This window comes from Neopelma chrysocephalum, unplaced genomic scaffold (genome assembly GCF_003984885.1).
Source record: "Neopelma chrysocephalum unplaced genomic scaffold, ASM398488v2 Primary Assembly neopelma1_43, whole genome shotgun sequence".
NCBI classification, from domain to species: Eukaryota; Metazoa; Chordata; class Aves; order Passeriformes; family Pipridae; genus Neopelma; species Neopelma chrysocephalum.
This window is the reverse complement of record NW_020897702.1, coordinates 3,375,596-3,387,922: the sequence shown is the minus strand read 5'-3', so window position 1 is coordinate 3,387,922 and position 12,327 is coordinate 3,375,596. Positions and strand designations below refer to the sequence as shown.

At 36.1% G+C, this 12,327-nt stretch overlaps 1 protein-coding gene across 9 annotated transcripts in view; it reads left to right on the top strand.

The window, feature by feature from the left end:
* FRY (FRY microtubule binding protein) overlaps positions 1-12,327 on the top strand; it is a 241,119-nt gene that overhangs the window by 118,010 nt on the left and 110,782 nt on the right. For all 9 annotated transcript variants that reach the window (XM_027677781.1, XM_027677780.1, XM_027677775.1 and 6 more), the window contains 2 exons: positions 1,906-1,959; positions 10,654-10,793. In XM_027677781.1, coding sequence (XP_027533582.1) covers positions 1,906-1,959; positions 10,654-10,793 — 194 coding nt within the window. The remainder of the gene's footprint in view (positions 1-1,905; positions 1,960-10,653; positions 10,794-12,327) is intronic.

The following is a 12,327-nucleotide window of genomic DNA, read 5'->3' as shown; positions in this document are numbered from 1 at the left end:
CCCAGAGCATGGTTTGTCTCATTTACTTGTGTCCCCCTTACAGATAGCATGTGATGAGGAGTCCCATACCTCATTTCTGCCTGAAACACCACACTCTGAAAGCCAAAAATTGCAGTGTTGGGCATGGAAACACAAAGCTTCTGCATGCTGAAGCCCTTTTTGTTGAAACAGACCTTAAGAAGCTTTGCCATGGTAACACAAGTCTTCTGTAACAGAATCAGAAATTTCATAATTAAAAAAAAAAGGTTGTTGTTTTTTTCCCTAAACTGCACTAATTCTTACTATGCTAATTTGTTCAGGACTCACCGAAATGTAAGAAGCTTTTTCTTTTAAATATGTTGACTACTGTTTTTGAAAGATTATCTGCTGTCCTTTTCAGTGTACAGCAACAGACAAAAGAAGTGTTGTCCTTCCAGATATGTATGGGACATATCTGATTGAGGAGGAGGAGGAGGACTGTGGGTAGGGTAGTGTCCTGTTTTTTTCTCTGGGCTGCAAAGTTTTACTGCATCTTTTCATCATCAGTAAGTTGTCATGAAGTTGTAATTAATAACTGTAATGTAACCTGGAGGAGTCACTTTAGATATTTGAGAAAACAATGAAAAATATTGATGGCTGTTCTGGATAAATCAGTGACTCAATAAAAAACATTTTGTTGATTTTTGTATTTGATAGGTAGTCAGGGGATACTGCAGTCACCCCACACTCGGCCTCCTTGCCAGCTGGCATTACAAGTGGATCAGCATAATTAATTTCAAAATCAGTCAGCAGATTAAACTGGGCAACATTTTCTTCAGAGAAAAACATTAAATAATAGAAATCTTTGGTCTACCTAAGGTCTCTCCATTCCCGTATCTCAGCAGCTTTACAGATTTCTTTGGTTTGCATCTCATGCCCTGGCAGTGATGGTATTTTGCCTGATACATTAACGGATGCTGATGAATGTAATAGTTTGCTGAAAACTGAACAGAAAATCTCTTTCTGAGCTGGTGGGATAGCCTCAGTCTTTCAGCTGTAGGAGAAGAAAGATTCATGATTTACAGAAGAATGAAGCACTGGCACATTTCAGACACTAGCAACAGTGGTGTAATTCAGTACAGAATTGTGATGGTGACAAGTGATGTGTTTTTCAGACTGTCATCTGCCCTCATGTGTTGTTTATTTTCATTGTGGTTTGGGAGATTCATGTTTTGTGTATTGTTGTGTGTATCTAGAATACTGGTTTGTGTACTTCTACATGTCTCAGGAATTCAGCCTGCTTGACAAAAGAGCCGTAAAGGTGAATGGATGTTCACACACGGTGACTCTTTCTGAGCTAGGCAGTTCTCTTTGGCTTTCCCAGTTACTCTGAGAACATGTCCTGAAAATTTGCTTCCATTCCAAAAAATGCCTTTTTTTTTTTAATGAGTAATAATTTTTCCACAATTGTCTTCCTCAAAAATTAACTCTATGGGCTTTGATTCTTCTAAAATCACCTTTCTTTCAGTATACCCTAAATGATATGCTATATCTATGGACATGTTTGTGTAGCATGGTAGTATTATAACAAGAAGGTATATCATGTAACTAAATAGACCCCCTTGGTTATGTATGAGAGGAAATACTAGATGCTTTTTATAATGTTGAAAGAATTTATCATCAGTGTGAGCAGCAACTCAGATGCAATACGTGGTCAGTCCTTCTCTTTTGTGGAAAGACACCAAAGTCACTAAAGACACAATGTCAGTATTGGCTGATACATATGCAGAGGTCTCCTTTGCATATGAAAAAAATAGTATCTCCTGGATGAGATCAGGAGACACACTGTGTGAGTAAAAAAATCTAACAGAAAAATAATAGTAGAGTTGATAGAATATATGATAGTATTGATCTAAAGTAATATGTATTTAATATATTTTCTTTTAGGAGAAGCCACTGACCAAATCTCTGCAACGAGGAGAAGATCCCCAGTTTGATCAAGTAAGACACTTGAAATTATGTTATTTCCATTCCTCAGGCTAAAAGATAAATACTTGGAAGGCATTCTAGTGTCTTTATTCTGTGGTTGCATACTGCAAAAGCAATATGTCTCAATGTACTTTAGTAGAATGACAAGTGCTTTGCCTAACCATTCTTAGGTTTAAATTGGAAGGATTTTTCCACTGTTCTTAAACTCAACATTTTTCTGCCATAGAACTTCTCACTTTTTACAGTGTATTAGATACATGTATTATTTCCTGGCTGTTTCCCAATGGACATTTTGAAGCAAACTTTTTATATTTTTAGAATATCTGGTTTTTGAAACAGGTGCACAGCCCTCAATCTTTTTTTTAATGGAGTTTCTCTTATAGTTATTATGAAGGCCTACAGAATCACTGTCATTGCTGTCAGTCTCATCAGTCTAGTTTGTCTCTGTAACTGTGACTCAGCATGACTTACATGTGTGCTGCACTTGAAATAGTCTGAGCCAACCTGTTGTATTTAAATTTAAGCGTAAGTTAAATTATTAGGATAAATACCTGTATATGACAAGGTAGATAATAATTAGAAAAATGGTTGGCAGGGAAAAAGTATTAAAAATAAAATAGAACTTATATAATTAATTCGATTTCATTTAGTAGAATGATAAAATTGTAATTAATAAAATGAAGTTTATATCTGTCATTAGATTAATACATTTATTATGTAAGGTAAATGGGACAAGTGTAAAAATAAAACGAACAGCAATATACACACTTCTTAATAATGGTATAAAGCAATTAATTTTTGCCAGCTGTCTTTCTTTAAAAAACCCACCTAGAAGTAATTCCCACATAAGTAACCTATTTTGAAATAAAGAAAGATAGGTGGTAAAGAATTTAAATTGCATAAAGGATGCCAAAACTCACAAAAATCACTCCCAATGAAAAGGAATGATAAACCATAGGAGTATCATAAACAATAAAAGTTATTTGCTGCTCCTCCATTCCTGCCTCAGCTGTCATTGCTGTCACCATTGCTGCTGATTCCACATCTGCCCACAGCACTGTGCCGCCAGCAAGGCCAGAAACACAGGGCGGAAAGACAGAGCAAAAGCACCAGCAATAGTGACGACTCTGAAAGCCGCTGTAACTAATGGCATAAGCTGCAGGTACCATATTGATTAACTTAACTTTGGGAGAGGAGATAGGTATAAGTAGAACTTCAGAACCTCAGATGAACATTTATTGGGTGTTCTGGGACATTGCACCAGAAGCAAAGATGCCTTTTGAGACTCCACTGGCGTTCACTAAGGTTCACTTCATAATTTTAGCTTGACAAAGTGACACGTTCTAGATTGTTCTGTAGCTGCTTTTTTGGGAGATGTAGCCTGCTCGGACAGCTGTTCTGAGCCAGAGATGAACAGAGGAGGCGACACTTCTACTCTGTACTAGGAGGCTCCCTGTCTGCCTTGCTGACCGCAGAGAAACCCAGGGAAACCAGCTGAAGGAGGTTGCTTTGTGAGTACTCCCTACCTGCCTAATGAAATTCTTTGCGGTATTCTGACCTTAATTTTATAGGTTTTTTTCTTCCTGTGGGAAGAGTGTCACACGCAAATGGGAAGGTAAAACAAATTAAGCCACCCAGATGCAAACCTTTTCATACTGTTCCTGCAGTGTATTAAACAAACACATAATGGGCGGCTGTGATTTGATTAAATATTCATGGTTAAGCAAGTTATGGCCCTTTACAAGGAAGAATTGGAAGACTGATGCTTCTCCTATTTGTTGGTAAATAGACAGAAAATTGAATAATTAAGTAAAAATCATTTAATGAGAACAGCAAATGCTTCCTAGAGTGAAACAACTGTGTATTTACTACTGTAGCAATTTACTCTGAGTGCTGGGGGAAAAAAAACCCAGATGCAGTCAGAAAACAAAGGTAAATTTTGTTATGCGGGTCATTCATGTATCTCTATCTGCATATCTAGAGTGTGCAGAGTTGATAGAAAAGTACAGAGCTGAGATAGCCTTAGACGTCTTGTCAGAAAACCTTGCTTTCAGTTCCTTGAAATTTTCAAAACAAACTATTTAAACTGAAATTTTCAAAATCATTTGTCAGCCTCAGCCCAGGTTGTTGGCAATGTTTCCCTTTTCATGTTTCCCATTCATGTTTTCCACTTAAAAAGCATTATCATTTTGAGATGTTATAGTGCTCCTGGGGTTGATGTACACCTGTGATTGGCAGATGGGACCTGAACCTGGCTTATGAGCCCATTTACAAGAACATGATTCATCCTTACCAAAATAATTTTAGTTTGGCTAAATTCATACAATCATACAAAATTTTGTGATACACAGTAGAAATTGGATAGAGCTGAGCTGGAGTAGAGACAAGAAAATAGAGGAAAAAGTCTTTCATTACTTGGCATATTTCACTCAGTAGATTAGTAAGTACATCTCATTATAAAGCCATTTTTCAAATCATAATATGTCAGTATGATAAAGTTGTCATGAAAGTAAAGATAATTTTGCTGATATTGAAAATTAAGGTGTGGTCTACTTAGGAAACCTGGAAGATCATGATTTGACATGATACTAAAACCCAGCTAAGAGGTCATGTACTTTGAGGTGACATCATTTAAGTTTTATTTTTTTAAGTTTCCTCAAATATTTAAAGTCTATGGGATGCAGGAAGACCAGGTTGATAATCCCTTACTTTTCCCTTGCAGGTAAGGTATGAAAAGCTTTGGTATTTATTCCTGAAACACATTAAGTCATCTAGCAAAACGAAAAAAGGCCACACATGACATTCCTGACATTTTTACTACAGAAATGAAGGAGGGAAACAGAGAGAATCCCCATGAACAAACATTCTCAAGGGTTGTCTAATAATTTTTACTTACAATTTTAAGTTATAAAAAGTGACACACTGTCAGAGGAACCTAATTTTCTAATCTTGCTGTTATCAAAATGATCTCTATTCAGTTTGAGTGAAATTGATAGGTAATGCTGAAGTGAGCAGGTTACTAGCCACTTGTCACTTTAAAATATCTGAGCTGCCTCTTTTAACTGTAAATTAAAAAGCATCAAAGGTAAGGCATGACCTGATTTAAAATTTGCTTTTTGCAAGTCAGCTTCAGAGGTGGAAAAACCATCCCAAAAAACCCCTTTACACTAACTCACAATGAGCAGACTGGAACTTTAGCTACCCAATGTAATCAGCATTGTTTAACACTGAATCCCCCAAAAGACGGTTATGAAAGCATTGCTTACTACCCCTAAATAGCTCTATCTCTGTCTCTCTGAGAACCAGTGTTTTTTCCTGCGCATCCTCCAACACCATTTTAGAAGTGCTAGTTTTGATGGTGGTGATGGATCCAACATCAAGAGTCTGTGCACAGGCAGAGCTGTTTCTCTCCACATAGGTGTGCTCAGTGGCTCCTGTTAGGCAGACAGTACGTCTGACTGCCAATTGCATCACCTTCCTCAAACTCATAATAGTATCTTGAGCAATGTATGAAGTGATCGTACTTATCCTGACTTGCAGAGTGTTTCACCATTAGCCTAACAAACTGGATTCCTAACACTGACTGTATTTTCCTTTTTAGGTGTGCATGTATATAAAGAAAATAGATACAGGAAATTATGGAGGTTTTGTCGTATGTTTTTAAGTAATCTTACAGTATGTTTAAAATCATGTTTTAAAAGTTAGACAACTCTAGTTGCCTATTGGCAAAGACCATTACTGCTCCAACATTAGCATGCTCTGTGTTCCCAATTAGAGAAATGTTATTAAACATTGTACTAGTGAACTATGACTTAAACTTCCTATTACAGGAAACCATAAAATTGCAGTACATGAAAAGACCAAAAGCTAGGGTGCAAAAACTCATAATTCTCCAAGAGGCTTATCCTCACCTAAGGAAACACTTTTATTACTCTTTTCTCAGCCTCTACTAATGCATCTTCTGTTCTTACCATGGTGTATAAATGTTCATGAACAACATTGGAGGCAGAAAAAGGGCACTGTGTAATCTTGGACTGAGCTACAGACAGTTTTCCATATAAAATTACAGAATAAATGCGACATTTGGGCCATGGAAGTGAAAACTTAACAACAAGGCTTACTTTTTATATGAAGCTATCTCTATGAGGTGCCTGTTGAAGGAGTTTCAGCATAAACTGCACAAAAACTTGTCCTTGTTTCAGTAATACTGCTCTCTTCTTAGAAGTGCGCTAGGTTGGAGAATACAGATTGGAAAGCAAAAGCATTTAATGTTTTATATTCTTCAGATCAAAGTAAAAAAAGGAAACTAAAAATGAATAAGAATAAGAAAGTGGAAAATGTAAACATAAATAGACACTACGCAGCATACTAATGATTAATTTTTCCTTTTTCATAACAACCTAAATGTGATTCATGATAGGCTGATAATTATTCTTATCCAATATTATATTTGTTAGATATAGTAAGTGAATACTGGTATCATCATCATTGCCATAGCACTGTAGTTGGTTCCTTTTGTGTTTTCTCTTTCCCCGACTTTTACACGTCCTTCTTCACCAGCAAAGGGCACATGGTAGAGGAAGGATAAAAAATGGTGGTGATGGGGTCATAAAACAACTGTTGGCTCCTGATAAGAGGTTTGGGTTCAAGTACTGTGTAAAAAAGTACATCTGAAGGCAAAATTAAAGGTAGCACCTTCAGAACTGAACTTGCTGCCCACTAAAAATAAATGGGTTTTCATGTAAAATGTTATGCTGGCAGTAAAATAGCTATAAACATTGGTAATGTATAAGCAAGCTAGGTGAAATTAGCCATCTACAAAATTACAGTACTAAAAAATCCTGCTTTCTTTTTTACTCACAAAGACAAGACCATAAATGAAAACTAGCCCAACTTGAATAGTTATTAGTTTTAACCATTTCCAGAGAGATTTAGCTTCATAGCGCTGTCCCAAAACATGCTTATAACAAAGATGTGAATGAAAGGAGATCTTCACAAGCACAACTGCACTACTTGCTGCTAATATGTCATTTTACAGATTTTTGAATTAGAGTTAGCTTGTCTAGAAACCTCTCATTAGCAGAAAGAAATGTTTTGTCTCAAAGGGTCCAACAGAATTAGTGCATTAGCTGCTTTGATTAGAGCTTAAGGCAGTTCGTCTCTCTACCGTCCCCCTCCTCCAGTCTGGAATATATGGAACAGGAATTGTTAACTTGACGTCTGCAGTTTCGTATCTTGCATATATGAAATCCTGGTCTTACTGTGGTCCATAGGAGTTTTGCTGTTGATTTGAAGGAGCAAGGATTTAACTACAGCTGTTATTTTCCTTGAATCCATATAGTTTGTAGTTTTGGGGCTTTGTTGCAGACATGCATGAAGTGTTACAAATATTGAAAGAAGGGAAGACATTATTGCATGTCTGGGGGTATCCTAAACGTAGCTAAAAGAGTGTTTACCAAATTCTGCTTTCAGTAGCGTTGATAGAAGGTGTAAAATCCCACTCCTGAAGTCAGTTATTTAGGATCTACACAACAGCAATTTGAAGACAAAATATGCAGACACTGTGCAAATGACAGATTTACTAAAAATAAACCAACCCTATGCAAAAATGAAGTACTACAATTCTGCATTATTAAAATGGCAAGAAAATGCCCATTCAACATACACACTGACATATATGGTATATGAAAAAAATGCAGAGCCAAGAAATTAGTGATACTCTTGGGAATTGGATGCAGTTTTGAATATATTTGCTGTTAAAGCACATATAAATTCATAAGTGAAATGAAAAGGGTAATCACATCTATCTGCTGTTAGCAGAAACATTTCTTATATTTGTATTTTGACAATATAGCTAGACTTTTATGAAAGTATATAAATTGTAGCAAACTATCTGGGCAGAATTTCATTGAATTTCCTTTTGCATTTTAGTCCAAAATAAATACTAAGCATTTGCATAAAGTATATTTAATGCTCTGTGAACACAGGTTTTAAACAGCTCCCTACTTGTGCAGCTTTCTTATCCTTAAGGTATACAGTAGGTAGTTCATTTATGATGGAAGAACATGATCATTTGTCCAACAAGGACGTATTTGTACATCTGTGCACTCCCTTTCAGGAGCAGCACAGAGCTAGAATTCATCTCACTCCTGGACTTACTTCCAGAAAATGAAAGGGTTGAGAAACAGGCATGCTGGCAAGCTGGCTAGACTTCCCTCCCTTCCTGTTCCCTGAGAGCCAGGTCTTTGCCCAGTCCACCCTTCCTTCCTGTCTTAAAAGTGCAATGACAGAAAGATTAAAAAAAAAAAAAAAGCTATATTGACCTTTTATCCCTACTAAAGACACACACTGTAAATTCAGCAGAGAAGATTTAACAGGAATCCCTTTGACTTTTTCTGGTGAAATTGTATAGCTGGGATTTAAAGAACAGCAGTGATAAATACATCATGACTGAAACAACTTTTCATTTGTAGTAACATATTGTGATTTCTTTCAAGATATTTAGATCTATTTGGGGACAGACTTTTTAGTAGAGCCTGTTGCAACAGGACAAAGGGTAAGGATTTTAAACTAAAAGAGACTCGATTCAGACTAAATAGAAGGAAGATATTTTTTATGGTGAGGATGGTGAGACACTGCAAAAGGTTGCCCAGACAAGTTGTGGATGCCCCATCCCTGGAAGTGTTCAAGACCGGGTTGGACAAGGCTTTGATCAAACTGGTTTAGTGGAAAGTGTCCCTGCCCATGGCAGGGGGTTGGAACTAGATCATCTTTAATGTCGCTTCCAACCCAAACCATTCTGTGATTCTATGATTCTTTGATTCTGTTCTTGTCTCCCCTAGCAAACCCTTTTTCATTCCATCTCATAATTGACAACCAGTGTTCTGTCAGCTTCAGAAGAAGTTTTGGAAAACAATAGAGAAGTGAGTTGGTAGTGAATGCTTTGCCCTGACACCAGGTCATTCATGTCTTCTGAGTATTTATCTGAAGCCTTAGGGTAGAAGGCTTTGGTATAATTGAGCCTGAAGTGCTGTAGTAATTCGTTGTGAAAGGCCTCCTGTCACTGCTGCAAGCATTGCCTTAATGCCATCTTCCACAGCAGCTTGTTTCATATTTCAGGTAATAGACTGTATTGCAAACACTGGATTGAAAGCTTTCATAACACAGTATTTTTATAGAAACTTTTAATTTTACAGGGGCAGTTGTGAGAGCTTTCTAATGCACCATGTTTAATTTTATGCCATAATACCTGAGCAATAATACTTCATTCTCAAAGTGTCTCATTAACTTTAGACCACAATGTCAATGTGAATTAGTTAAATCCTAAGGCTGAAAACCTCCAAAGAGGTCAGAGTTATTCATCTAGCCTAACTGTTATCCGCAAAAGTTCTCATTTAATCTATCGTAATACTTGGAAATTGTGTGTAAGATACTCGGTCTGCCAGTTTTACTCTTGTCTTAGTCACAGTGTTCACACAAGCTTGGTCTAACATGAGACATTAAACGCTGTTGTTTTTCCACAAGCATTGAAATTTGCTGGTTTAAGTTTAAGCAGGTAGATAAACCTGACATAGTTGTCATAATCTGTGTACTTGACATGAAGTACACACTCTTCACTCCTGATGCTCAGCACTTCACAGGATCAAGCCCTACATGATCATGGGGTGGTGGTAAATCTCTAGATCAGTAATTTCTTCCTATTTTAAATAATTGTTTTCTATTTTCTTAGAATGTCCACAAATACTGTGGCTGTGAACATTCCGTTGCAATACATATAATATCCTCTTGTATAATAATGGGGTGTTTTTTCAATCTTCTCATGTTTTGTAGCTTTATGATTTCCAGTAATAGGAAGTTCAAGAAATAGTTCAGTAATAATATGTTCAATAACATTTCTGTAATTGGTGACACAGTTAATACTGAGTGATCAGTAATCTCTTCTGGTATGCCACTACAGCTGTTTAATCTGAAACTTCTAAGGAATAATTTTAAACTATGTTTTGTTTATTTGTGCGCATAAAGACACAGGAAACTGTAAATATTTTCCTATATATAAAAGAGAAGTCTAAGTTTTCAGGTCTTTGAGCCTAATAGTAAGATGGATGCATCTGTATAGTCAGTTGATTAAAATTATTGCAGAGGTTGTGGGGTTTCTCAATATGTTCTGAGTTTCAGGAGGGGCATCCAGCAGTCAGATACAACCCCCAAAGATAGTGCTTCTGATTCATTGCTTTTTCTTTCCTTAAAATATGCTCAAACTCAAATCAGCATTATGGAACAAATCAAAATAACCGCCTTGAAGAACTAGATAGTTCTGGTATGTAGTAAGATGTGATACACAATTTTAATGGATTTTAATATCATCAATAAAGACACTACCTATATACACTCCACTATTGTATTTCTGCTTATGTTTTATAGAATCCTAGAGTCTCTCAGGTTGGAAAAGACCTTTGAGATCATTAAGTTCAACCACAATCGCAACACTGCCAAGTCCACCACTAAACCATGTTCCTATGTGCCATGTCTGCATGTCTTTTAAAGATAGGAAATGCAGAATATTAAGTCACTGCTTGTCCTATAGTTCTCAAAAATTAGATAAAAACAAGAAAAAACATATATAACCATTGAATTAGTACTTTTTTTAAGGAGGAGGGGAAACTTCAACAGTATTTGATTTGTTGATTTGTTATGTTTTCCCCGTAGGTTATAAGCTCAATGAGCTCACTTTCAGAATACTGTCTACCCTCTATCCTGCGCACTTTGTTTGATTGGTATAAAAGGCAGAATGGCATAGAAGATGAATCTCATGAGTACAGACCAAGAACAAGCACTAAATCCAAAAGGTATGATTTTGAATCTGCGTACATACATAATTTATAAATTCTAACAGTTGCTTGAAAGTTGTTGTATCTTTTTTCTGCTTGTTCCTGGAACTCTTCTCTTGGCTTCTTGATGGATGGAATAATTGTGTCTTTATTATGTTCCTGATAGTTCAAACACAACATTGCTGTTATGTTTGTCTTGCTGCTGTTTTGAGAGCTTTAATGTCGTGTAAATATTGATGTGTCTTCTTTACTTATGTGATCAGGCAATAATTCTTTGACACTTGGAAGAACTTTTTTAGTATAGTGTTCTGCTTGGACATAGAAAGTTCATATACACCTATCCTCAACCCAAAACCTTGAGAATCAGTCAAAGAGTTTTTAACAACATTGACTTAACTCTTTAAAGAAACAAACACATAAAAATAAAGATATCAGTAGTTTCTCATCACACTGGTCTTGGTTATATTGAGGTCTGGTAGTTTGGTACAGATATATTCTTCAAACTTACAGTTTTTCTGAATACTTTGGTACTACATTTACGCACTTCAGTGAAGCAGCAGGAGAATCAACACTGTCAGACCTGGTATTTGGAAATGCATAGGCAATTCTTCACGTTAGGATTACGTTATAATCCAGTAACTACAGAAAGCAATAGTTGCTGGAACGAAGGAGCATGAGCTAGTTTTAGATATGAACCTGAATCAGAATCTTTCAGACCCTTTATGTCAGTAGTAAGCAGTATGAAGACATGATTCATCAATTAGATGTCTACTTTTGGATGAGATGAATCCTTGCCTTGAATTGCTTCTTTCTCTCAGCTATTTGCAGGACTACCTGCTCATAAATAGATGTCTTCAGGAACTCCACCTAAAATTTAGTTGAAAGTCAGTTTAGCAGTGAAACAAGGTAGTGTTGCAGAAAGAATATTATAACCTGTCCTGTCTCCAGTTAATGTGAAACCGAGAAAACCAAAATGCAAATAATTTATTTCATCATCAATCAAGTAGTACTCTTAAATGGATATTTTATTATGAGTGCGTGAGTACAATTGAAATCACTGAAATTCTTAATGTTTATAAGAATTGTGCTGAATTTACACAAAAATCTCACTGAAATCAGTGTTAAATGCTTCACATGGACTCCAAAACTGTTCCTTTAATGTTTAATTTTACAAAAAGTATGTTTTTACAAAACATATGTTTCATGTTATCTTTTCAGTACACCTTGAAACTCTGATCAGGTGATCCAAATGGGTATTTTTTTGGTTTTGTATTGCAGGCTACTCAACTTAGACTTTTATTCCTCTGTGTCATTCTACACTAAGAATGTGTTTGAACATTTGACAAGTGTTGCCAAAGTTAAAAAATTACCACTGGAACAGTTTTTAAAAGAGAATGGAATTTGGTTATGAATTCTCCGTCAGTACTTTTAAGGCATTTTCCAAAATTCATCACAAGTCTAAATATGAATTTGATAGCAGAATGTAATTTATTACATTTACCACCAAAGTGTAATTAAGAATAGTCTAAATGGTGGCATCAGCAAGGAATTT